This window comes from Oncorhynchus tshawytscha, linkage group LG01 (genome assembly GCF_018296145.1).
Source record: "Oncorhynchus tshawytscha isolate Ot180627B linkage group LG01, Otsh_v2.0, whole genome shotgun sequence".
In the NCBI taxonomy this organism is placed as follows: Eukaryota; Metazoa; Chordata; class Actinopteri; order Salmoniformes; family Salmonidae; genus Oncorhynchus; species Oncorhynchus tshawytscha.
In genome coordinates, this window is record NC_056429.1 from 48,875,833 (window position 1) to 48,903,824 (window position 27,992).

Here is a 27,992-nt window from a genome sequence, read left to right on the forward strand (position 1 = left end):
GTAAACCTCTGACTTCAGCTGTATATATTTTCAGAATATTGACAAAATATTGACCTTAAGGGGGTTAGCCATCAGTGATGGAGATGACACGCCACTGATGGAGTTGACAAAATACATATTTTTGCATTTAAAAATAAAACTTCAATACAAACATTTGTAAAATATAGAACACTATTTATTTGAAAATTCCCAATAAAAATATAACCATTATAAAATATATTTCAGCACTCTGACGGAGTTGACGTTAGACAAAAACGTGACAGACTTTGATTTCAATATTGTTTCTTTAAATCTATCAAAAGTAGATCACTTTGCAGACCATGAGTGGTTTTGTTGCACTATATGTAATGAGGACAATAAGAAAAGGTTCATGAGGTGTAGCTGATCCTGATCATTCTTGATTAATTTATGATTGTAGACAAATCTGACGGAGTTCATCAAATCTCCTGACAATTTCTTTTAGGAATCACAGTTTTGAGAGAAATATGCCTTTAAGTCAGAGGTCTAATGCAAAAAACTATCTAAGATCCCTTTTCAGTTAATATTCATTATTGCCGTTTTTAAGAATTTTAAACACTTTTTTGGAGAGTTTGAAATTGCCCCCCTTGGCTCCAGAAAAGGACATTTCCAGGCATAGAGCCAACATGGAAATTTGTAATATTGAAAATATTATATAAATATAATATAAATATAAAGCAAATCTTTCACCTTATAAAATTCCCCTAAATGTAATTTTTAGGATCAAATAATGCAACAAAATAAACATTAAAAATAAAGTTTATCTGCCGGTTAAGGATTGTCCCGACTTTCAAAAATCCCTGAACTGTAAGAGCACTTAAATCAAATCAATGGGGCTGGGAGTTTTTCCTGGTCCTGTGACCTGAGGAAAGACTCCTGGCCCCGCCAATAAAACATAAGCAGCCTTTGTCCCTTCCCCTTGGCCCTAACCCTTTGATGTTTGCAGACCTGTACATACCTATCCAAAACCTAAAGATCTGCAAACATTGAAGGGTTAGAGCCAAGTGGGATGGGCCACTGGTTGAAGAAACAAAGCAACAAAGATGACTAAGTGACAAAGGTATTTGGGCCAGGTGATTTAATGGTTTAATTTAATGCAAAATAAATGTTTTGTCATACCTGTGGTATACGGTCTCACATAACAAAGCTGTCAGTCAATCAGCATTCAGGGCTCGAACAACCCAGTTTATAATAGAAAATAAGTATGTGTTTGTAAGAAAACACTTTCTAATAGGGAAAAGGGGAAAAAGTTCCATCCACTGTGAGATTTGAACCACTATCATTTCCAGCATAGACATACACAGCTTGGTGGGACAGAAGCTAACAAGAAAATAAATAAATATAGTAATTTACAGCATGTACACAATCGGCAATGCCTGATATAGGGGACATAGCAAATGAAAGCTGTGCATTTACAAAATAAATAAAAACATTTTTATTTCATTACAGACAAAGGGGCAATCTGCAGTTTAAACAACAATAAAACAGTCACCCCACCACTGTTTTTGGTAAGCAACTTAGGGTTGGGGCTAGAGAAATGTAATCGCTCTGAAATTCATAAACAAAGCTATGGATGCAAGGACTGACCATCCATGATACAGTATCAAAATTATAATTTTAACCATGTTTTGAGGCTATACACAGTGTTTGTTTACAATTACATTGTTTACAAACAATGGAGGAAACACAATGTAATCATGTTTTGAGACTATACAGAGTTTGTTTACAAACAATGGAGTAAAAGCATTTATATATTATATTCTTCAAGAATCAATTGGTATATATCATTCAATAAAAAAGGCAGAAAAAAAATGTAGCCATCGCAGATTGCCCCTTTAAGTGTTTTAAACTATATACTGTGACAGAAGTGTGTGTGTGTGCATGTTATCTGCAGCAGGCCAGTGCTCCCAGAGAGGTGTGGCTGTCCAGGCTGCTGTCCGTGTCAGAGGTCATGCTGGGTTCACTAGGGTCACTGGGGTCAGTCGACATGGAGGATACGTCATTGCCTGAGGAGGAGGACGAGGGGTGCTGAGGGGAGCTGTCAATCACTGCTGCACCTGTGCTGCGAAAACACACAGGATGACTGATACACCTGTACTAGGAACTAGCAGGCACATGCACAAACAAACACACACAGTCCTGCGACATACACACATAATAAGTCACACACACCATAGGGAGCCAGCAGCCTACTACATTTATTCACCTCCCTGCTATGAGTTAGAGCAAGCGCACTTGTAGTTGTTTTGTTTGGAACACAGCCCTGCATCCGCGCCATCACACAATTATTGTTGTTGTTTACGCAATCCAAAAACGGTCCATTATAAATCTAAATCTGGGTCAGGTCGTCATCATTTGAAAGCTTGTTATATTGCCAACATTACTAGCTAAATTATATAATATTATCTTTCAGTTTTAGGCTTTCACAAGGCAATTCAGAAAAGCAGATCGTAATATTGGTGCGCATAGAATGGCGTCATGAGCGCATTCAGATGCGTGTTCCGTGGCAAATTTTCTTCACAATACAACAAACATAGGCTCACTCTGTTCAGGACTACCCAGGGTATGACACAATGTCATCTTGTAACTGTACATCAAACATAATGATCCTAAACATTGACACTGTATATGACATGAGTTTTATGATATGGAAATGTGAAGTGCACATTTGGACTCAAGGGTGTCTGGCTGCTTGTATGACATCAAGGTGGTATTTATTGTAATCCTCAACGTCTCACCTTTCAAAATACTATGAGTCCTCTTAATTTACAGCATTTGCCTCACTCAGACAACAGAACATTTGCTAAAGTTGCCCAGTTTCTGGGAGGAATGGGGGTAACTTATTGTTGCGTGCAGTGCAGTGCTCAAGTTCAGAACTTCTCTCAGTAAAACCCATACAGAGCTGTGGAGAGACATTGAGCTATGACATCATGTATAGCATGTTACTGTACAGTCACTCCGGTCCAATTTAGGTGCTTATCTTCCAAATCTGCCATTTTTTTTCATCCAAATCTGCCATTTTCCGTGGGTACTACGGTGAAGGGCTACATAAAGTTTTGATTCACCACTGCTCTTGGTCAGTTTCAGCTACAAACACCACTCCAACATTGGCATGTGCAGACAAACTCAACTTAAATGGCTTCAGCTTTTTGCTATCATGCCTCTAGCACTGCATCTCAGTGCTAGAGGCATCACTACAGACCCTGATTCAGGCTGTATCACAACCGGCCGTGATTGGGAGTTCCATAGAGTGGCGCACAACTTGCCCAGCATCGTCCGGGATAGGGTTTGGTAGCGTCATTGTAAATAAGAATTTGTTCTTAACTGACTTGCCTAGTTAAATAAAGGTACAAAAATAAATAAAAAATTCAATGGCGGATTGCAGGCTTAAACATTCTAAACAGTGCCACAAATTTTTCACAATGCTCAAACTAAAACATTTTGTGTGCTTAAAAATGCAGTTCGTCAGTTTGTAGTTCGTTCCAGTCATTGGCAGCAGAGAACTGGAAGGAGAGGCGGCCAAAGAAAGAATTGGTTTTGGGGGTGACTAGAGAGATATACCTGCTAGAGCGTGTGCTACAGGTGGAAGATGCTATGGTGACCAGCGAGCTGAGATAAGGGGGGACTTTGCCTAGCAGGGTCTTGTAGATGACATGGAGCCAGTGGGTTTGGCGACGAGTATGAAGCGAGGGCCAGCAAACGAGAGCGTACAGGTCGCAATGGTGGGTAGTATATGGGGCTTTGGTGACAAAACGGATTGCACTGTGATAGACTGCATCCAATTTGTTGAGTAGGGTATTGGAGGCTATTTTGTAAATGACATCGCCAAAGTCGAGGATTGGTAGGATGGTCAGTTTTACAAGGGTATGTTTGGCAGCATGAGTGAAGGATGCTTTGTTGCGAAATAGGAAGCCAATTCTAGATTTAACTTTGGATTGGAGATGTTTGATATGGGTCTGGAAGAAGAGTTTACAGTCTAACCAGACACCTAAGTATTAGTAGTTGTCCACGTATTCTAAGTCAGAGCCGTCCAGAGTAGTGATGTTGGACAGGCGGGTAGGTGCAGGTAGCGATCGGTTGAAGAGCATGCATTTAGTTTTACTTGTATTTAAGAGCAATTGGAGGCCACGGAAGGAGTGTTGTATGGCATTGAAGCTTGCCTGAAGGGTTGTTAACACAGTGTCCAAAGAAGGGCCAGAAGTATACAGAATGGTGTCATCTGCGTAGAGGTGGATCAGAGACTCACCAGCAGCAAGAGCAACCTCATTGATGTATACAGAGAAGAGAGTCGGTCCAAGAATTGAACCCTGTGGCACCCCCATAGAGACTGCCAGAGGTCCGGACAGCAGACTCTCCGATTTGACACACTGAACTCTATCAGAGAAGTAGTTGGTGAACCAGGCGAGGCAATCATTTGAGAAACCAAGGCTGTCGAGTCTGCCGATGAGGATGTGGTGATTGACAGAGTCGAAAGCCTTGACCAGATCAATGAATACGGCTGCACAGTAATGTTTCTTATCGATGGCGGTTAAGATATCGTTTAGGACCTTGAGCGTGGCTGAGGTGCACCCATGACCAGCTCTGAAACCAGATTGCATAGCAGAGAAGGTATGGTGAGATTCAAAATGGTCGGAAATCTGTTTGTTGACTTGGCTTTCGAAGACCTTAGAAAGGCATGGTAGGATAGATATAGGTCTGTAGCAGTTTGGATCAAGAGTGTCCCCCCCTTTGAAGAGGGGGATGACCGCAGCTGCTTTCCAATCTTTGGGAATCTCAGACGACACGAAAGAGAGGTTGAACAGGCTAGTAATAGGAGTGGCAACAATTTCGGCAGATAATTTTAGAAAGAAAGGGTCCAGATTGTCTAGCCCGGCTGATTTGTAGGGGTCCAGATTTTGCAGCTCTTTCAGAACATCAACATCAACTATAATTATGCCACACTTACAAACCACCCCAAAATAGGTCAATATAACAAACACATAGCCTATATGAAATCCCTATTACTACCATTACTACTATTACCATTACTACTGCCATTGCTACCACTAATACTACTCTTTCTCAACCATAAATACTTCTAGACTAGCAAGCACACCATACTTCAGTAAATGTAACGGTGACTAACCCCATTCCGTACAATTTCTTTTTGCAACCGCAGCATTCAAAGGAGGCTGCAATGAAAACTAATGTGACTGTAGCGTTCTGTGTTGGCATCAAAATCCGGGCTGTGAAATAAGTTTTGATTCAGCGTTGAGTGACATGGTAATGGTCTAAAAGTATTTGAGAAAATATAAAAATATGGACCCCTCTGATGCGGTACGTTACATCGTGACGTTCAACTACATCACGGACTTTCAACTCCGTCCAAAGATGTTCTATGGGGTTGAGATCTGGAGACTGGCTAGGCCACTCCAGGACCTTGAAATGCTTCTTACGAAGCAACTCCTTCGTTGCCCAGGCGGTGTGTTTGGGATCATTGTCATGCTGAAAGACCCAGCCACGTTTCATCTTCAATGCCCTTGCTGATGGTAGGCTTTGTTACTTTGGTCCCAGCTCTCTGCAGGTCATTCACTAGGTCCCCCCGTGTGGTTCTGGGATTTTTGCTCACCGTTCTTGTGATCATTTTGACCCCACGGGGTGAGATCTTGCGTGGAGCCCCAGATCGAGGGAGATTATCAGTGGTCTTGTATGTCTTCCATTTCCTAATAATTGCTCCCACAGTTGATTTCTTCAAACCAAGCTGCTTACCTATTGCAGATTCAGTCTTCCCAGCCTGGTGCAGGTCTACAATTTTGTTTCTGGTGTCCTTTGACAGTTCTTTGGTCTTGGCCATAGTGGAGTTTGGAGTGTGACTGTTTGAGGTTGTGGACAGGTGTCTTTTATACTGATAATAAGTTCAAACAGGTGCCATTAATACAGGTAACGAGTGGAGGACAGAGGAGCCTCTTAAAGAAGAAGTTACAGGTCTGTGAGAGCCAGAAATCTTGCTTGTTTGTAGGTGACCAAATACTTATTTTCCACCATAATTTGCAAATAAATTAATTAAAAATCCTACAATGTGATTTTCTGGGAAAAAAATTCTCATTTTGTCTACAAGTTTTTATGTGGGAGAACTTGCACAATTGGTGGCTGACTAAATACTTTTTTGCCCCACTGTATATATTTCCCCCCATAGCACACGGGATGGGTAATCAATAAACTCAGCACAGACTAGTCTGCGAGCCTGTTGCGCATCTCTGACTCCCTGAAGCATCTTTGTAAAAAATCAAATTTAAAAATCACACCCACAACACGAGCTGATTCGATGGACTTGACGTGAATATTCTGACAGTAGTCTCCTAAACCTTTCAGCGTGACTGCCAGAGCATTGTAGTTACAGTGGCAGGCTAGCCTACATAGACATGATATGCAATATCCAAAAACATGAATGTGACACACGAGTCATTAAGTAATTGCCATTTTAGCACATTGACTAATCAGGATATACATGAGATATTTGAACAGGCGAGTAAATAGCCTATGGTCAAATAGCTACTGTAAGCAAAAAAATAAGCCGCGTTTCTTTAGCCAGCTAGCATCAGGGATCCAATAATAGTGAGTTGAAATGGTATTAGTATTCTCCCAAGTAAAGCTTGCTTGCCTATGAAATCAGAAAAAAATACAAATTATTATTATATTATTTAAAGTTAATTAAATGACAAGGAAGGGAAAAGCATGTACAAGGGGAGGGTAACATGAAAATATGTTTTACAATGGGGAGGGGGGTGCATTTTTTTAAATGACACCTCAAGTTGGACCCTCGCCAGTAATTTTTGTACGGTCTCATACCATAAACAATGTTTTAATCCATGTTTTTTCATAGTGAAATATACAGATTTAGTCAACATTAACACAATAACAGCAGACACCAGCTCACATAAGCAAAATAAACTAACCTAAAAGAGGTTGTCCTCTGATCACGCCATTCTGCTTGGTCCAATCGTCCCACTCATACACCTCCTTCCAGATCAGGTCTACAACAGGGTGAATACAGGGACCGAGAGAGAGGGAGAGCGAGAGAGAGAGACAGAGACACAGAAACACAGAGACACAGAGAGAGCGAGAGGGAAAGAGGGGGAGATAAAGGGGGAAATGAGAGAAAAGAAGAGAGGCGGTGAGAGAGATATAAAGGAGGGGAAAGAGACAGTTCAGAGAGGATGGAAAGAAGGAGAGAGAAAAAAGATTACATGTTTTAAGGACATTATCAACATACATATTTAACTTATTAATTGTCGTTATCAACATTATAATGGAATAATATGCATTTTAGCTAAGAAAATGTAGCCTATTTCTGAACTAAGTAGCAATTTTCATCCACTATAGAAATAAAAATGTAAATGCTCAATCCTAAAATGTGCGCATTCATTAACAAACATAACAAACATCCGGTAGCAGAGAGAACAGTCTGACTTGGGTGGCTGGAGACTGATAATTTTTAGGGCCTTCCTCTGACACCGCCTGGTATAGAGGTCCTGGGTGGCAGGGAGCTCGGCCACAGTGATGTACAGGGCCGTACGCACTACCCTCTGTAGAGCCTTGTGGTCGGATGCCCAGCAGTTGCCATACCAAGCGGCGATGCAGCCAGTCAACAGGCTCTCAATGGTGCAGCTGTAGAACCTTTTGAGGATCTGAGGGCCCATGCCAAGTCTTTTCAGCCTCCTGAGGGGGAAGAGATGTTATCATGATAGATCATGATAGATCCTTAGTCTTGATGACGTTGAGGGAGTGGTTGTTGTCCTGGCACCACACTGCCAGGTCTCTGACATCCTCCCTTTAGACAGTCTCATCGTCATCTTTCCTTAGGACTACCACCGTCGTGTCGTCAGCAAACCTAATGATGATGTAGGAGTCATGTGCGGCCACGCAGTTGTTATGAGTGAACAGCGAGTGCAGGAGTGAACTAAGCACGCACCCCTGAGGGGCCCCCATATTGAGGGTACGCGTGGCAGATTGTTGCCTACCTTCACCATCTCGGGGTGGCCCGTCAGGAAGTTCAGGATCCAGTTGCAGAGGCAGGTGTTCAGTCCCAGGGTCCTTAGCTTAGTGATGAGCTTGGAGGGCACTATGGTATTGAATGCTGAGCTGTAGTCAATGAACAGCATTCTCACATAGGTGTTCATTTTGTCTAGGTGGGAGAGGGCAGTGTGGAGTGTAATAGAGATTGCATCATCTGTGGATCTGTTGGGGTGGTATGTGAATTGGAGTGGGTCAAGGGTGTCTGGGATGATGGTTGTGATGTGAGCCAAGACCAACCTTTCAAAGAAATTCATGGCTACAGATGTGAGGGCTACAGGGTTATAGTCAATTAGACAGGTTACGTTGGATTTGTTGGGCACAGGGACTATGGTTGTCTGCTTGAAACATGTAGGCATTACAGACATGGTCAGGGAGGTTAAAATGCCAGCTGGTCAGCACATGCTCTGTACGCGTTCTGGTAATCCGTCTGTAAATGTTAACCTGTTTAAAGGTCTTACTCATATCGGCTATGGAGAGCATGATCACACAGTCATCCGAAACAGCTGATGCTCTCATGCATGGTTCAGTGTTGCTTGCCTCGAAGCGAGCATATAAGGCATTTTGCTCATCTGGAGGCTTGCGTCACAGGGCAACTCGCGACTGGGTCTCCCTTTGTAATCCGTGATAGTTCGCAAGCCACGCCACGCCGACGAGCATCAGAGCCGGCATAGTAGGATTCAATCTTAGTCCTGTATTGACGCTTTTCCTGTTTGATGGCTTGTCAGATGTCGTAGCAGGATTTCTTATAAGCGTCCTGATTAGTGTCCTGCTCCTTGAAAGCATCAGCTCTAGCCTTTAGCTCAGTGCTGATTTTCCCTGTAATCCATGGCTTCTGGTTGGGATATGTACATACAGTTACTCCTCAATGCCAATGGATGAATTCCAGAACACATTCCAGTCTGTGTTAGCGAAACAGTCCTGTAGCTTAGCATCCACTTTGTCAGACCTTCCTGTTTTGAGTTTTTCCTGTTTTGATTACTTCACCGGTACTTCCTGTTTGAGTGTTTACTTGTAATCAGGAAACAGGAGGATAGCGTTGTAGTCAGATTTGCCAAATAGAGGGCGAGGGAGAACTTTGTATGCATTTCTGTGTGTGGAATAAAGGTGATCTAGTTTTGTCTCTAGTTGTACAGCTGACATGTTGGTAGAAATTAGGTAAAACAGATTTCAGTTTCCTTGCATTAAAATCACCGGCTACTAGGAGCACCACCTCTGGATGCTATTCTACACATTTTTCCATGAGGCTGAGAGAAGATGTTGCATTTTTAAAGCTAATTAATGCAAACAACTATAGGTGTGTTGACTTATAAAGGCACTGGATTATGAGCTGTTTTGTTTGCTAAATGAACAAATGAAGTATGCAGTGACACGGTGCATACAGCCATAGAAGCACAGGGACATATGCCTCAATGCAGCCATATTTGTGGCTTATTGGTGTTGTGGCTTTTAGTTATTTTTGGCCAACCATCCCATGAAAGTGAATGTCATTCCAGTTCATCTGAATGTCATTCCAGTGCACTGCTTGCTAAGAATTCTAGCTGATAGTGTTTGGAAGTTTAGGTAAAAATACAAATAATACCCCTCTTGGAACACTGACAAGTAGAGAGCATAAATACAGTGCGTTTGGAAAGTATTCAGACCCTTGACTTTTTCCACATTTTGTTACGTTACAGCCTTATTCTAAAATTGATTAAATAACATGTCCTCATCAATCTACTCACAATACCCCATAATGACAAAGCGAAAACAGGTTTATCATTTGTTTTTGCAAATGTATAAAAAAACAAAAAACAGAAATGCCTTATTTACATATGTATTCAGACCCTTCGCTATGAGACTCAAAATTGAGCTCACCTGTATCCTGTTTCAATTGATCAACCTTGAGATGTTTCTACAACTTGATTGGAGTCCACCTGCAGTAAATTCAATTGATTGTACATGATTTGGAAAGGCACACACCTGTCTATATAAGGTCCCACAGTTGACAGTGCATATCAGAGCAAAAACCAAGCCATGAGGTGGAATATATATATATATATATATATATATACACACACATACATACACACACACAATTATGCTCTCTACTGGTCAGTGTTCCAAACGGGACATTATTTGTATTTTTACCTAAACATGCAAACACCATCAGGTATAATTCATAGCAAGCATTCACTTTCATGGGATGCTTGGCCAAAAACAAAACTTATATATATGTTTTGTTTATGAAAATTGCACAATTCGATTGGGTGGGCCTGTGGGTGTACAAATAGTGCTGTAATTTCTAAACGGTTCACCCGATATGGACCCTAAAATGAAAGCTGACAGTCTGCACTTCAACCTCATAGTCATTGTATCATTTCAAATCCAAAGTGCAGAGCCAAAACAACAAAACATATGTCACTGTGCCAATACTTTTGGAGCTCACTGTTTGTATGTAACCCATGTCTAGTGAAAAGTGATAGCTGTAGTAACATCTTTAACCTTTCCACTCCTCCACCGTATGCTCTCGCTCATCCAGCTGCTTGTCTGTGATCTTCGGAGGGGGCTGAGATGAGAAAGAAGGAAAAAGAAAGAGAGGAAAAGAGCAGAAGAGAGCACAGGAAAAGGAGAAGAGAGGGAAGGAATCCCTACATCAAACCATCAACCGTAGTTCACTCTTCTGACTAAAAGTGTCAACCAAGTTCCCCCTCCAATAGATTCTACCATTTGTTAAACACTTACCGCCTCCACTTCTGCTGGGTCATACCACACGTTGATATAGGGGTGTTTCAGGGCCTCGTCCACAGAGATCCTCTTAGACGAGTCGATCACCAACATCTTAGACAGCAGGTCTCTGGCCTGGCTCGCTGGAAGTGGAAAGTGAATATGATTCATACCAGCATGCACACACACGCACACCACACACTCACCCTACCCACATACAAACACACACACTGCATTTCCAGTACCTTTCAGTTTGTTGTGCTCTGAGTCTGCAGGGAAGAGGACATCAGGGAAGAGTTTGTCAAAGCTGTATCCTGCGTAACGCGGCCTGTTCTCTACGTACGTCCTCACTGATTGGTTGAGCTTCATCAGGAACTCCTGTGGTGGAGTCCCAAGCTGCTCTATCACCTTGTTCCACTGGTCAATGTCTGAGCAGGGGGAGTTAGGGAAACACTACACACAGACATAGCCTTCTCCACAGACACACATAACTATGCTAGAGAAGTACTGTTCCAGAACTATTCCTCTTTTCTAGAACTATCTCTGTGTATTGCCAGAAGCTTAAGTGGTTATGGGGAGGGAGGATGAGAGTATGGGCGTACCTGGATATGGTGGTGGGAATAGTGCAAAAGGAGTGCTCCATGGGGGAATGGTCGGTGGTAAAAACAAGGTAAAAACACAGACATGGTGAAATGATAACACGGGAAAATAGGAAAGGATACGGTCAGAGCCTGGGAACAACACACTACCTCTGACCATCTCAGCCACAATACAACCCACTGACCACACGTCCACTGCACGATGAATGAAGGGATGACATGCAAACACAGAGAGAAAAAAATGAAGAAAAGATTAAGGAAATGAGAGAGGAATGTGAATGATTTACAAAAAATGTACAACACAAATAAATCCGACACATGAAACTGAAAATGGAAAGAGGGATAAATCTGGTGAATGAAGGAGAAAAAGGAAAGCATGAACGAGTAAATTGGGTGGATGAGAGTGAAAATGGATGCAGCATTCAGGGTCTGCCAGTCTCCAGGCACAGGAAGGAAAAGGAAGGAAATCAGGACGTGAAATAAATGGCCATCTCATAAACCGAGAGACTGAAGAGGAATGGCCACATAGAGGATGCAAACTGTTTCATTTTGGCAGGAGACAATTTACATCCAGAAACACCAAGGATACAGTCCCTTCCTGGGAACAGGATTTTGTGGCGGATCATTTCTGCCAGAATACATCCCACAGACCATATGTCCACTGTTACAACATGGGCAGTAGAGGAGGAGGGGGGTTAGCTTTTAGTAGTTAGTAAAGAGACCATTGTTTCTCATTGTGAACAACTTTCCCAGAGGCTTGAAGAGAAGTGGATGGCTAATGTACAAGCTGGCAAAAAAAAAGTGTTATTGAATTAATTTCCATGATTTATAAAAACATAAATGTAATGAAAACAGTGCTGTTGTCATTAGCAAGGTTTACATCCAATTGGCGACAGATTTTCAAGAGGATAGAAAATAATCTGCATAAAAACATTATGAGCATTTTCCCACCAGAGATGTGTTTCCATCAAATTGACTTGTTGCGAATAAGAGCCTGTGCGTGATGACGTAGTGCACATAAAAATAACTTTTACCGGTTAAATTCCCGTGTACCAAATAAAACATACAAGCTAATGGTAATTCCATATATATTTGTGCATAAAGGCATTTCCACCTCCACTTTGTACTGAATAATCAGGGTGAACAAGGTGTAGATTCACACGCAAAGAGCAGCAGATGTTTATTAAGCCGTCACAGAAGGCAGGAATCGTGGTCACAGGCAGGCAATGGTCAAACAATACCACACAACCATACAAACAGAAAGAACTGAACTAAATAGGGAGCTGATGAGACCAGGTGGGAATCGAACACAGGTGAAATCAATTAACAAAAATGAAAGACAGGGCTACGTTCCAGAACACAAGGTTGACTAAGAAAATAAAAGCAGAACCTTAAACACTTCTCACAGAATTAATGTTACAGACACAAAAATATCCCACCTTGTCTAGTATATTTTGTTGTGTCAACGTTCGGAAAGTTTACTGAAAAATGTGCTGTTTCCAACAGGCCTTTTGTGACATTTTATTTCCAATGTACTTTACTGACATTTTTTAAATATTTTTACTTAACCAGGCAAGTCAGTTAAGAACAAATTCTTATTTACAATGACAATCTAGGAACAGTGGCAGAACTGCAGATGTTTACGTCGCCAGCTCAGGGATTCGATCTAGCAACCTTTCAGTTACTGGCCCAACGCTCTAACCACTAGGCTACCTGCCACCCCAAAAAGGTTGGATGGAAACTTGATTATAGCTGTGATTTGCAATATGTCATTATAAACATTATTATTATTTACAAGAGTAATATAACATTAAAACAATGTCATGAAAGAATCTGCAGTGGTGGTTAATGCATAAAATCATTATGGTGAATGAATATTTGCTTGATTGATTGACAGGTACTGACCGTTGGCCTGGTAGCCCATCCCCAGTATGACCTCTGGTGCTCTGTAGTATCTGGTCACTACGTAGGGGGTCATCAGCAGACCTGTAGCCGCCGTCCGAGCCAAGCCAAAGTCCAAGATCTTCAACGTACAGTCTGACTTCACGACAATGTTACTGGGCTTTAGATCCTAGAGAAGGAACAAGGAGAGAACATCATCATTGTCATGATCTTTGTCGTCGTCATCATCATCAATAGCAGCAGCATATTTTAAAGCCCAGACACAGCGAAAACTGTTTATAGCCTGCGCAGTGTGTTCCAGAGCATTTTTTACTAAAAGATTATGGCAGACAATCCCATCAGAGAGCACTATTTGCCGTCTTGGCAGATTATTTTAGCTATTATAGTAAGGTGGGGGACATCAATGAAGCTATGTAGGAGTATAGGAATGTTGTCATCATAATATTATAAAACAGGGCAGCATCCATATTCATCACCATCTTAACAACAGTAATGAGTCACTCCATTTTAACTACAGTTACTGAGTAGTGAGTCATCTTTCACAGATTTGCATGTAGGCAAACGGCCTGGTAGTATGACATACAAACCAGTTACATTATTCTAGAATCTAGAATAATCTCAGAATCTCTGTTTTTTCCCCATCCTTGAATCAAATTTACATGCTCCATTGGGCCAAGCATGTATCCCAAATGGCACTCTATCACTCCCTATACATTGCATTTATTTGACCAGAGCTCAGGAATAGGGTGACATTTCGGATGCAATCCCAGTCAAAAAAAATCTGAATGAGTATTTAGATCATTAGCATGGTCCTCCTGCTCTCCTGTGGATATAGCCAACATCACAGCTCTGACATGGAGGAGTTACTGTAAATCTGCACTTTTAGCTTACAGTATAATCTTTGGAAATACAACAATCCCCCATTATTAGTTTAGTGTTACCCAGTATGAGCCATACCCTGTGTCTACCTGTTAGCTTATTGTTATTGGTGTGAACTATACCCTGTGTCTACCTGTTAGCTTAGAGTTAGCATGCATGAGCCATAACCAGTGTCTACCTGTTAGCTTAGCGTTAGTGTGTATGAGCCAGTATGAGCTGTACCCTGTGTATGATGCCGGCAGCGTGGAGGTGTTTGATGCCACACAGCATCTGGTAGAGCAGGTAGGACAACCTCTCATGATCCAGCTCCATCTGAATCACCTGGCACAAGTTGGCATCCATCAGCTCCATCACAATGTATCTACACAGGAAGGAAGAGAGATGAAAATACACACACACACACACACACTTGTGTGTACACATAGCTTACACACACACACACACACACACACACACACACACACACACACACAAACCGAGCAGGCGCACACACCCACATCTGTGGAGCCAGCTGGAAGGCTTAAACGGAGAGGGATACAGTATGCAGAGAGATTTCAGACAGTTATTCTGGTAATAGCTGAGTAATTATTTAATTGATGACAGACAGGCCCTATTAAAATATCATTCTATGATCCTTCTATGTCTTAATTCCTAACAGCATGTAATCATTTTACACTGTCAAAGGTTTATCATGTTATTATACGTCAATTAATGTGCATTTCCACTGAGGATTTTCCCCCAGTGTTTTACGCAAAAGGCTCAAGACTTTTCTTATAATGTACTTACACATCTGCAAATTCTTCTAATGATTTTTGTGGGCTGAATACGTTTATTAGGCCAATGATCTGTAACAACATGAACACACGAGTCATACACAATGCTTGCTAAATTAGTTTCCTCAATATAAGGAAAACAGTCCTTCATCATAACACGTTTGTAATCAAGTAATTTTCAAATGTATTATTCAATATAACAATAAAATATATAAAAACGGGTAACTGCAGTTCTGGATGCTGGTTGAATGAATCTGCATTTTAGCTGTGTGTATATTAACTATATGGGCTACCAAAGCAAATGCCTGTTTACTGTTCCTTCTGAAGTACCATTATGCATTCATAAAATAATATTTATATAATAGAGATTCTCTCTATGTCCAGCCAGGCCATTCATAAACATAATTGAGGATAATTGTCAGAGTCATACCTAGAATATAATAAAACAGCAGGAAGAAGTCATTGACCAGTGTTGGTAGGCCGACTTACATTTTTGTGATTGACACATTTCATTAACACCAGTTCTCTGTACGCTCTCTTGGCATGCGTCTGGTTCTGGAACGGCCGACTTAACTTCTTAATAGCCACATTTCTCTCAAGGTTGTGGTCATACGCTGAACTGAAAAGACAAGACCAAAAGAGCATGGCAATACATGAACACATACCTAACAATAGGGTGATAGAGACCGTAGGAAATAGGAATTTAAATGGATGTCTAATTTGTGTTTCTTTCCATTGGATGTTTTACAGCATGAGACCTTAAAACATTCCATGGTCCATTGTGCCATTGATGGACCAGCTTTGGCATCAACCTTCCTCCATTGATTAAGCACCACAGTATTTAGACAAATTCAAACTGGGGTACTTTGCTATGTAGCATTTTATTTTGTTGCCTTGTAAACTAATTGAATCTGAAAAAAAAGTATTTAATGGGGCAACAAAAAGAAGACGAAAACCTCAAGCAAAAAGGATTTGAAAACAATACATGTTGACACTTTATTTTGTATCCTGTTGTTTACTGGTAACCTAGTACAACTTGCTGTTAAAACAGTAATTAGCTAGTATATGACAGGCAGAAAAAACTAAAAGGGTATGAAGGCCACCACTTAGTTAATGAAAAATGTAGAAACATTTATCGTGGGGTTGACTTTTGCCCATCAAGGCAAACGGAGGGATGAACTTAATTTCTGGGCAGGTATTTTCTGGGGCATTTCGTTAGAAATAGTTAACAACGGCCTCTTGAGTAGCACTGTGGTCAAAGGCACTGCATCACAGTGCTTTAGGTGTCACTACAGACCCGGTTTCGATCCGGGCCTGTGTCACAACCGGCCGTGACAGGGAGTCCCATAGGGCGGCGCACAATTGGCCCAACGTCGTCCGGGTTAGGGGAAGGTTTGCCCAGGGGGGCTTTACTTGGCTCATCGCGCTCTAGCGACTCCTTAAGTTGGGCCGGGTGCCTGTTGAACGACTCAGTCATCAGTTGAACAGTGTTTCCTCTAACACATCAGGGTGTCTGGCTTAAGGAGCGCGGTTTGGAGGGTCATGTTTCAGAGGATGCATGACTTGACCTGGCTCTCCCGCAGCAATGAGACAAGATCATAATTGATTTGAAAATGGATTTCACGAAATTGGGGTAAAATTCACAACAAAATCAAAAAATAAATAGTTAAAAGCATGACAAACAAACCCCAACGCATCTTGGCATTGTGTCAGCCTTCATCAAGGCATAAAGATTTGAGTGTCCACATGGGAGCTCTATAAATCACCTTTGGGTGGCACAATAACCAATAAGAAAACATGTCACATAAACAAAATAACAACATATGAAAATGAAACAGTGATGTGAACCTAAAGTAAATTATTTATGAATAATAAAAGTAGCAACATAAATGTAAAAGATAGCATAAATAAAAAATATATAGACAACAATGACTATGCCAATCCAACAATTTTCATTTACTAAGAGGTGACCACGTCTGCCAGTCATAGACTACCCTTTTCAAAAAGTACCTTGTATCAAGTCTCTATGGCCATATAGTTTTTTTTAAACCAGCACATTGTTTTTTCTTCTCAGTAACTAGTAATTGCATAGTGATTACACTTACCAGACGATTCCCTGTGCTCCTGAGCCGATGGGCCTTAGATTCTGGTAGCATTTCAGAACAGTGAAGGTGGAATCTCCGACATCTAAACTGTAAAGCTCCCTCTCTTCTGCTCGCTTGTTTTTATTCATGATGAAACCTTGAGGAGCTGCTTTCTGGGCATCCAAACTATGCTCTCTGGACTATTGACCCACATGCACGCACTCACGCACACAAATGCACAAACGCATGCACACACACACACACACATACACACAGAAAGAGAAAGAGAGAGAGAATAACATATTTTTATGATCAGAACACAAGTAGCTACGTATGTTCTGAAGTGCATATGTTTTTAGCTTTAAAGATCAAATCTGCATTAGGGGAAACAGAGCCACTGTTCGCCCCAGTGCCTTTGTTATTGTTTTTGTTTTGTTATGGTAATTAACATTGCAAATCTGATAGACTTTGATTTTGTAAAGATATAGCCTAATAATATTATTATATGTATTAAAGTGGAAAGCAATGGGTTAGAATAAGCCTAGTTAACCAACCCAAGTAAAATGCAACAACCATTTATGGCCAGCTATGTAAAATCTACCAGTGATTTATCCTGCAATAGAAGTTATTCAAATGGTCAAATTAATTTATGTATTCTTCTAATGTGAAAGTAATCTAAAAGTAACTGAGTTTGGGTAATCCAAAAGTTATGTTAATGATTAAAAAAAAGTTGGACAGGTAACTAGTAACTGTAATGGATTATATTTCAAATGTAACCTACCCAACCCTGCTGGTGACATCACCAGGCAGTAAATTAGTTAATAGACCAATAAGATAGTTCCAAACCTCTATGCCAATAACAGATCATTTCCAGTTTTCTCCTCCCCACTCAAACCACTCAGTCCTAACAAAATTACTGCTCAAGGGTCATGACACTCCAAAATCAGATGATATTTTCAAACCTCAAAAGCGATCTTCTCTTCAGATAAGTACATATCCCAGGCATTATTTTTTGTAGAAGGAGCTACAATGTAAATGCCACATTCCCAAAATGAATGGAGAAGATAAGCATAATGCAATTTACAGATCTGCGGTGCTAATCTTTACCATTCATTTGTTGGGTGAGGTACAGTGGGGCAAAAAAGTATTTAGTCAGCCACCAATTGTGCAAGTTCTCCCACTTAAAAAGATGAGAGAGGCCTGTAATTTTCATCATAGGTACACTTCAACTATGACAGACAAAATGAAAAAAAATCCAGAAAATCACATTGTATGATTTTTTATGAATTTATTTGCAAATTATGGTGGAAATGGTGGAAAATAAGTATTTGGTCACCTACAAACAAGCAAGATTTCTGGCTCTCACAGACATGTAACTTCTTCTTTAAGAGGCTCCTCTGTCCTCCACTCGTTACCTGTATTAATGGCACCTGTTTGAACTTATTATCAGTATAAAAGACACCTGTCCACAACCTCAAACAGTCACACTCCAAACTCCACTATGGCCAAGACCAAAGAGCTGTCAAAGGACACCAGAAACAAAATTGTAGACCTGCACCAGGCTCGGAAGACTGAATCTGCAATAGGTAAGCAGCTTGGTTTGAAGAAATCAACTGTGGGAGCAATTATTAGGAAATAGAAGACATACAAGACCACTGATAATCTCCCTCGATCTGGGCTCCACGCAAGATCTCACACCGTGTGGTCAAAATGATCCCAAGAACGGTGAGCAAAAATCCCAGAACCACACGGGGGGACCTAGTGAATGACCTGCAGAGAGCTGGGACCAAAGTAACAAAGCCTACCATCAGTAACACACTACGCCGCCAGGGACTCAAATCCTGCAGTGCCAGACGTTTCCCCCTGCTTAAGCCAGTACATGTCCAGGCCCGTCTGAAGTTTGCTAGAGAGCATTTGGATGATCCAGAAGAAGATTGGGAGACTGTCATATGGTCAGATGAAACCAAAATAGAACTTTTTGGTAAAAACTCCTGAAAAAGGGACATTTCTTTTTTTGCTGAGTTTATTTTCAAGAATTGTGGTGGCAGCATCAAGTTATAGGTATGCCTGTCACAGGCAGGGACTGGGGAGTTTTGTCAGGCCCAAAATAATTATGAAAGGGGCAAAGCTCATGCAAAGCTCATGTAAAAAGGAAAACCTGCCTCAGTCTTTTGAAGACCCAACACTGTGGTAGTTTTATTAAAGTGGGACGATTACACACATTTTAACTCTTACGACACATCAGAATGACTTTCTAATAGATGTTGAGTGTTCCTGAGCAGTCCAGTCTTAGTCCGGACATAAATCTGTTTGAATATCTGAGAAAAGATTTGAATATTGCGGTCCACCAATGATCCCCAACCAAATTGACCGCTTCAGCAATTTTTCCAAACACAAATGATATGTATAGCTACAAGATATGTGCAAAGTTAGTGAAATCTTATTCAACATGATTCACAGCTTTAATTATTGCTGCCAAAGGTGTATTCAAACAAGTAACGATGGGGTGTGAAGACATAAGCAATCAAGACATCTTAATTTCAAATTTTTCTTTCACTTTGAAAATGTGGAGTAGGTTGTGTAAATCAGTAGTGGGAAAAAAAATCTAATTTAATCCCTTTTCCATATTTACAGTTGAAGTCAGAAGTTTACATACACTAAGGTTGGAGTCATTAAAACTCATTTTTTAACCAAATTTTAGTTTTTGCAAGTTGGATCGAACACCTGCTTTGTGCATGACACAAGTCATTTTTCCAAAAATTGTTTACAGACAGATTATTTCACTGTATCAGAATTCCAGTGTGTCAGAAGTTTACATACACTAAGTTGACTGTGCCTTTTAACAGCTTGGAAAAATCCAGAAAATTATGTCATAGCTTAGAATCTTCTGATAGGCTAATTTACATAATTTGAGTCAATTGGAGGTTTACCTGTGGGTGTATTTCAAGGCCTACCTTCAAACTCAGTGCCTCTTTGCTTGACTTAATGGGAAAATCAAAAGAAATCAGCCAAGACCTCAGAAAGAAAATTGTAGACTTCCACAAGTCTGATTCATCCTTGGCAATTTAAAAACGCCTGAAGGTACCACGTTCATCTGTACAAACAATAGTACGCAACTATAAACACCATGGGACCACGCAGCTGTCATACCGCTCAGGAAGGAGACGCGTTCGGTCTCCTAGAGATGAACGTACTTTGGTGCGAAAAGTGCAAATCAATCCCTGAACAACAGCCAAGGAATTTGTGAAGATGCTGGAAGAAACAGGTACAAAAGTATCTATATTCCACAGTAAAACGAGTCCTATATCGACATGACCCAGCAGCAAGGCAGCAAGGAAGGCAGCAAGGAAGAAGCCACTGCTCCAAACCCGCCATAAAAAAAGCCAGACTACGGTTTGCAACTGTATATGGGGACAAAGATCGTACTTTTTGGAGAAATGTCCTCTGGTCTGATGAAACAAAATAGAACTGTTAGCCATAATGACCATCATTATGTTAGGAGGGAAAAGGGGGAGGCTTGCAAGCCGAAGAACCCCATCCCAACCGTGAATCATGGGGGTGGCAGCATCATGTTGTGGGGGTGCTTTGCTGCAGAAGGGTCTGGTGCATGTCACAAAATACATGGCATCATTAGGAAGGAAAAGTATGTGGATATATTGAAGCAACATCTCAAGACATCAGTCAGGAAGTTAAAGCTTGGTCGCAAACAGATCTTCCAAATGACCTCAAGCATACTTCCAAAGTTGTGGCAAAATGGCTTAAGGACAACAAGATGGCTTAAGGACAAAAAATGGCTTAAGGACAAAAAAACGTTTGACCCAAGATAAACAATTTAAAGGCAATGCTACCAAATACTAATTGAGTGTTTGTAAACTTCTGCCCCACCGGGATTGTGATGAAAGAAATAAAAGCTGAAATAAATCATTCTCTCTAATATTATTCTGACATTTTACATTCTTAAAACAAAGTGGTGATCCTAACTGACCTAAGACAGGGAATTTTTACTTGCGAATTAGTGGGACGCTAGCGTTGCAGAGAGTCAAATTCAAATGAAATTACTATAAATATTAAACTTTCATGAAATCACAAGTGCAATAGATCATAATAAAGCTTAACTTGTTGTTAATCCAGCCGCCGTGTCAGATTTCAAAAAGGCTTTACGGTGAAAGCAAACAGTGCGATTATCTGAGGACAGCGCCCAGCACACAAATGCATAACAAATCATTTTCAACCAGGGAGTTGCGACACGAAAGTCAGAAATAGCAATATAATATATGCCTTACCTTTGAAGATCTTCTTCTATTGGCACTCCAAAAGGTCCCAGTTACATTACAAATGGTCCTTTTGTTTGATAAAGTCCTTTTTTATATAAAAATAACTCAGTTTAGCTGACGCGCGTCAGTCAATAATCCACTCGGTTTCCCTCCTTCAAAATGCATACAAAATGAATCCCAAACGTTACCAATAAACTTATCCAAACAAATCAATCAACGTTTATAATCAAACAATAGGTACACTAATATGCAAATAAACAATAACATTTAAGACGGAGAATCGTTATGGTCTTTACCGGAGAAAAATACCAATGAACACGCTCTCATTCACGCGCTTGAAAACATTACAGCCAAAATTGGAGCCACCTAGAAAAACTACAATTTCTGGCTCATTTTTCCAAAAACCATCCTGAAACTCTTTCTAAAGACTGTTGACATCTAGTGGAAGCCCTAGGAACTGCAATCGGGCACGTTTTCACGCTATTACAAAAGAGCCAGCCGTTGATATCAGTGGTAGGATGAAAATGTTTTTTGGGGGGATCGTTTGTCCTCTGGGTTTCGCCTGCAATTTCAGTTCTGTTATAGACATTATTCAAACAGTTTTAGAAACTTTAGAGTGTTTTCTATCCAAATATACCAATTATATGCATATCCTAGCTTCTGGGCCTGAGTAGCAGGCAGTTTACTTTGGGCATGCTTTTCATCAGATGTCAAAATACCGCCCCCTATCCCAAAGAAGTTAAATGTCAGGAATTGTGAAAAAATGAGTTTAAATTTATTTGGCTAAGGTGTATGTAAACTTCCCGACTTTAACAGTAAGTGACACCTATGCAAGGGATGTGAAAACATACTATGCACTGTAGCTGGATCTAAACGGATGGCATGGGATGTAGATTCGTCTTGACATAAGAGTACTTTTGTGATCTGAAACGCCTGACAAAATGTGCATTTTGAGTGCCTTGCCCCCTTAACTATACAAACATGAGGTGGGAGAATATGATATAATCAGAAGCTACTGGACTGAGTGTGGACACTCAGGAAAAAAGTGCTATCTAGAATGTGAAAATGGTTCTTCGGCTGTCCTATAGGAGAACCCTTTGAATAACCTTTTTTGGTTCCAGGTACAACCCTTATGGATGTAGGTAGAACCCTTTTGGGTTCCATGTAAAACCATTTCCACAGAGGGTTGTACATGGAACCCAAAAGGGTTCTTTCTACCTGGAACCAAAAAGTTTTTTTTCTACCTGAACACAAAAGGGTTCTCCAATAGGGACAGCCAAATAACCCATTTGACACCATTTTTTCAAAGATTGTAAGTGGTTTATATCTCACACCACATTAATATATGAACCATCAGCCTAGGAATATATTTTTCAGGGTTCAGGGTCCAATCGGATGAGGTCACACTGATACTGACCTCCCAATTTGTGTTTATGATCTTCACCCTGTGGTGATTTCTGTATTTTGTTACTTCTCATGGGGGGAAATGTTATGAGATGTCAGACGTGTGACATGCAATCTTCTCTTCTTTCTATCTCCTTGAGTAATTAGAGAGAGATATGCTGTATATTTTACCTCCTTTGCAGTCTCTTTCTCCTTCTCGCTTATTGTCTTTCATCTCATTTCCCCCTCTCCCATCCTGTCTCTGATCTAAGTATTCATTCCTGTCTTTTAAGCCCAGTCTGGACCGGACTAAATCCCAGAAACATTGGCCCGATTTGACTACATTGAAAATACATATTTCAATGGATAGTTAATTAACAGCAGGGGTCCACTATATATCTTTCACCTATTGTATCATGTCAAATCAGCGATTTCCATCCGTTTTGAAATACATCCTTCCTTACCATTGAAAGTAACAGCCATTAAGGATTCCACTAACTATAAGGGTTCCATTAAGGAACTTTAAGGGTTCCACCTATCTTGTCAAAACTGTGATTTCCCCAAGGAAGGTAAGACGGAAACATGCATTGTGATTAGTCCTTCATTAAAGGGCTAAATATGATTCAGCCCATTAGGTTTCCTCTGACATCCCGTCTGTTTTGCTAAAGTCTCTTTTGTACAAAGTAAACACACTCAAAATGCACACCCACCACCCATTGGTCTTAAATACATCTAAAACTAAAAGCATTGTATTTGGTTCAAAACATTCTCTAAGACCTAAACCTCAGCTGGAGGATTGTATAAAGGGTGTGACCCTTGAGCAAGGAAGCTAAGGAAGCTAAACTCCTAGGTATAACATTGGATGACGAAGTTGTTAAAGATGGGAAAGTTATAAAAACAAAAATCAACTGTACCAGTTGCTCAGGTGCTGGTTTTGTCCCATATTGATTACTGTGCGGTCATATGGTCAAGTGCAGCAAAGGAAGACCTAGAAAAGCTGCAGCTGGCTCAAAACAGAGCAGGAGGCCCTTAACTGCACATACAGAACTAACATCAACAACATGCATGACAGTCTTTCCTGGTTGAGGGTTGACGAGAGACAAACTGTGTGCTTCTCTTCTTGTTTTAATGAGAAGTATTACTGTCATGAAAATGTCCGATTTTCTACATAATCAAATAACATTAATCTCGGACACCCATACATACCCCACAAGACATATACATACATACATACATACATACCCCAACAAGATATACCACAAGGAGTCTCTTCACAGTCCCCAAGTCCAACGCACAGTATTATACAGAGCCATAATCGCATGGAACTCCCTTCCATCTCCAATTACTCAAGCAAACAGCAAAATTACCTTCAAAATGATCAAACAACATTTCATAGAACAGCAGGGACTGTAAGGGGGACACACACAAACACATGCACACAGATACAATAACACACACATTATTTTTGTTGTTGTATTGTATTATTATCTTTTTATTGATTGTAGTATTTTACATGTGTGTGATTGTCCTTGTCTATCAGTGTATCAGTGTTATTTTATTTGTCATGTTTTGTGTTTTTTGTGGACCCCAGGAAGAATAGCTGCTGCTTTGGCAAAAGCTAACAGGGATCCGAATAAACCAATACACACACACACACACACACACACACACACACACACACACACACACACACACACACAGTCACAGTATAATCGCACCATTCCTCATATCAATCATCAGACAGAAGCCAGGCAGTCATAAGATCATTGTTCAGATGGATTAGCTGGGTGGGTGGAGTGTGGTGCTTAGCTTTACTGCTTTAAGTTGTAGGTTATATGCCTGCATGGGTCATAACATTAATCTCGGACACCTTTACAGTTACTAACATGCATATATAGTGTATGTCTGAATGAATAAATGAACAATTGCTGTATAATGATTTACAAACACACAATGGTTAATGAATGAAGCATAACCTTGTGTAGCCAACATTATGCTATAACAATGGAGCTAAAGTGCTTAGTTCTTGGGTGTTGTCAGTTACTGTGAGTTGCAGTCACCAGTAAACAGTAACACCTGCTAATGTTTTACAGTAACTGTTAATTGTGAGTAATCTGTATGAGACAAAAGGATGAATACTGGCTATAACTGCAGTATCTTAGCTTCCATTTCAGTCAGTGACTGGCTGCACCAAGAACAACTCTCTTGCGCTCTCCCTCTCTCTCCACCTCCACCCTCCAGTCAGAAGGCTTGGGTAGTCTATCAAGGGGCCTGTGAGTTAGGACAGCTGATACACTTCTACAGCCCTGCAATTACAGTAAGCGACCCTCCATTTCAGCCTCCACTCCATTGTAATGACTGATGAACTGTGTTCATAATGAACATGATAAACAGCCTCTCAACACTGGCAGTCAATCCTGAGCCCCACCCATTGGGAACTGACTATAGCTTACATCTGGCAAAAAATCCACAATCATTAATCTCATCTCAAACTATTAATACAGTATAACTGAGCATTGAGTACCACTGGAACATACACAGTACACATCTGATTTCATTCCTAAATAGAACATTCCTCCTGCATTTAATATAGAATAATACATTGTTCACAAGTGGCATTACCTACAGTTGAAGTCGGAAGTTTACATACACCTTAGCCAAATACATTTAAACTCAGTTTTTCACAATTCCTGACATTTAATGCTAGTAAAAATTCCCTGTCTTAGGTCAGTTACGATCACCACTTAATTGAAAGAATGTGAAATGTCAGAATAATAGTAGAGAGAATTATATATTTCAGCTTTTATTTCTTTCATCACATTCCCAGTGGGGCAGAAGTTTACATACAGTCAATTAGTATTTGGTAGCATTGCCTTTAAATTGTTTAACTTGGGTCAAACGTTTCGGGTAGCCTTCCACAAGCTTCCCACAATAAGTTGGGTGAATGTTGGCCCATTCCTCCTGACATAGCTGCTGTAACTGAGTGAGGTTTGTAGGCCTACTTGCTCGTGCACACTTTTTTCACTTTTTTGCACAAATGTTCTAAGCTTTAACTTCCTGACTGATGTCTTGAGATGTTGCTACAATATATCCACATAATTTTCCCTCATCATGCCATGTATTTTTGTGAAGTGCACCAGTTCCTCCTGCAGCAAAGCACCCCCACAACATGATGCCCCTGTGCTTCACGGTTGGGATGGTGTTCTACGGCTTGCAAGCCTCCCCCTTTTTCCTCCTAACATAATGATGGCCATTATGGCCGAACAGTTCTGTTTTTGTTTCATCAGACCAGAGGACATTTCTCCAAAAAGTACAATCTTCGTCCCCATGTGCAATTGCAAACAGTATTCTGGCTTTTTTATGTCGGTTTTGGAGCAGTGGCTTCTTCCTTGTTGAGCGGACTTTCAGGTTATGTCGATATAGGACTCGTTTTACTGTGGATATAGATACTTTTGTACCTTTTTCCTCTGGCATCTTCACGAGGTCCTTTAGTGTTGTTCTGAGATTGATTTGCATTTTTCACACCACGTTATTTCATTTCTAGGAGACAGAACGCGTGATTTTCCTGTCTGGGTTGGCGCCCCCCCCTTGGGTTGTGCCGTGGCGGAGATCTTTGTGGGCTATACTCGGCCTTGTCTCAGGATGGTAAGTTGGTAGTTGAAGATATCCCTATAGTGGTGTGGGGCTGTGATTTGGCAAAGTGGATGGGGTTATATCCTGCCTGTTTGACCCTGTCCGGGGGTATCCTCGGATGGGGCCACAGTGTCTCCTGACCCCTCCTGTCTCAGCCTCCAGTATTTATGCTGCAGTACTTTATGTGTCTTGTGTGAATTTAAGTATCTCTCTCTCTCAGGACCTGAGCCCTACCTGGACTGATGACTCCCTGCTGTCCCCAGTCCACCTGGCCATGCTGCTGCTCCAGTTTCAACTGTTCTGCCTGCGGCTATGGAACCCTGACCTGTTCACCGGACATGCTACCTGTCCCAGACCTGCTGTTTTCAACTCTCTAGAGACAGCAGGAGTGGTAGAGATACTCTGAATGATCGGCTATGAAAAGTCAACTGAGGTGCTGACCTGTTGCACCCTTGACAACCACTGTGATTATTATTATTATTTGACCCTGCTGGTCATCTATTAACATTTGAACATCTTGGCCATGTTCGGACTGGCCCCCCCCCTCATAGCCTGGCTCCTCTCTAGGTTTCATCCTAGGTTCTGGCCTTTCTAGGGAGTTTTTCCTAGCCACCATGCTTCTACACCTGCATTGCGTGCTGTTTGGGGTTTTAGGCTTGGTTTCTGTACAGCACTTTGCGATATCAGCTGATGTAAGAAGGGCTTTATAAATAAATTTGATTTGATATGTAAATACTAGTCCTACACTATGCAACAGTTATTGTACCCTAAATATATCCCAGGCATAGCTGTCTTTATCACCTAATTAACAGTACACTGAATGAACAATGTTGTAGACATGGTGTTGTCAAGACTTCAAGAGTGGCAGAGGGAAGATTCTAAGGCTTAGGCTATACATTTACCATTCAGATATTTACAATTCAGATTGTTAAAAACCAACAGTGATCAATTGCTATAAATGGCCCTGACAAGCAACAGTGTTTTAATACCGTAATAATAACCTTGGGCAGCCGACCTTTTACCGTTATACGCCCCTTACGGTGGCTGTGGCTGCCAGGTAAAACAAAACCCCAGCGCCTTGACAATATGATGATGATATGAGGATAACCAACCTCGCTAAAAATGTAGCAAGTATATCTATAATTCCCAAGCAGGCATGTTGGTAATAGCCTTGTTTTTACAGCCTATACGTTATTAACATACACATAGCGGGATAGCCTATTTTGAGCACTATCCTATGCCAATCCAACAATCGAATATATCGTGGTAACCTTCCCTGTTACATTGAATCATAGACATTATAATATGTTGACAACAAACCGCATCTGTAGTTGCGTGCGATTCTCCGCAAACGACCCTCCCCCACAGCTAAACAATACCATGGACAGCGGCGCAAAAACGTTAGCGCTTACCTCCGTCAACAAAATACAGAATGATCACTCCTCGATTCTCCACAATAGTCCGCGTCCTTGACGATGAATTCAGTTTATTTTTAAGGATAATACAAATTTCGCTATTATGTTGTCCAGCTTCAAACATGACCTCCCCGAATGCACTACGCTCTCTGCATTGCCAGGCTGTGCGCGCACTGCAGAAGACATGCGTACCACGTCACTCAAGCCCTACGTGTGGATAAAATCGGAGCTACCAAGAGGAAGAAGTGAAGCGAGAGGTTTCACTCCGACCAAA

General features: G+C 40.9%; 1 protein-coding gene across 6 annotated transcripts; it reads right to left on the reverse strand.

The window, feature by feature from the left end:
- Positions 1 to 157: 157 nt before the first annotated feature.
- On the reverse strand, positions 158 to 27,899 carry LOC112252352 (mitogen-activated protein kinase 8B). 6 transcript variants are annotated; one of them, XM_024423511.2, is made up of 12 exons: positions 27,716 to 27,899; positions 17,035 to 17,234; positions 15,419 to 15,548; positions 14,943 to 15,001; positions 14,379 to 14,517; positions 13,281 to 13,446; positions 11,965 to 12,036; positions 11,022 to 11,204; positions 10,795 to 10,919; positions 10,555 to 10,618; positions 6,954 to 7,031; positions 158 to 2,075 (listed from the first exon to the last, which is right to left on the reverse strand). In XM_024423511.2, the coding sequence occupies exons 2-12, from the start codon at positions 17,160 to 17,162 to the stop codon at positions 1,903 to 1,905; spliced, it is 1,317 nt and encodes a 438-aa protein (XP_024279279.1). In that variant the 5' UTR covers positions 17,163 to 17,234; positions 27,716 to 27,899; the 3' UTR covers positions 158 to 1,902. The 6 variants fall into 6 exon arrangements, with proteins under 6 accessions (XP_024279279.1, XP_024279271.1, XP_024279287.1 ...); XM_024423503.2 differs by having other exon boundaries at positions 17,035 to 17,213; positions 27,716 to 27,898; XM_024423519.2 differs by lacking the exons at positions 11,965 to 12,036; positions 27,716 to 27,899 and adding an exon at positions 11,499 to 11,570 and having other exon boundaries at positions 17,035 to 18,217.
- Between the last annotated feature and the right edge of the window lie 93 nt (positions 27,900 to 27,992).

Coding starts and splice junctions, on each gene's coding strand:
- LOC112252352 (XM_024423511.2), bottom strand. CDS start 17,162: ATGAATAAAAACAAGCGAGCAGAAGAGAGGGAGCTTTACAGTTTAGAT. Junction 15,002..15,418: donor AATGTGTCAATCACAAAAAT/GTAAGTCGGCCT, acceptor ATGTTGTTACAG/ATCATTGGCCTAATAAACGT. Junction 10,619..10,794: donor ACCCAGCAGAAGTGGAGGCG/GTAAGTGTTTAA, acceptor TTCTCATCTCAG/CCCCCTCCGAAGATCACAGA.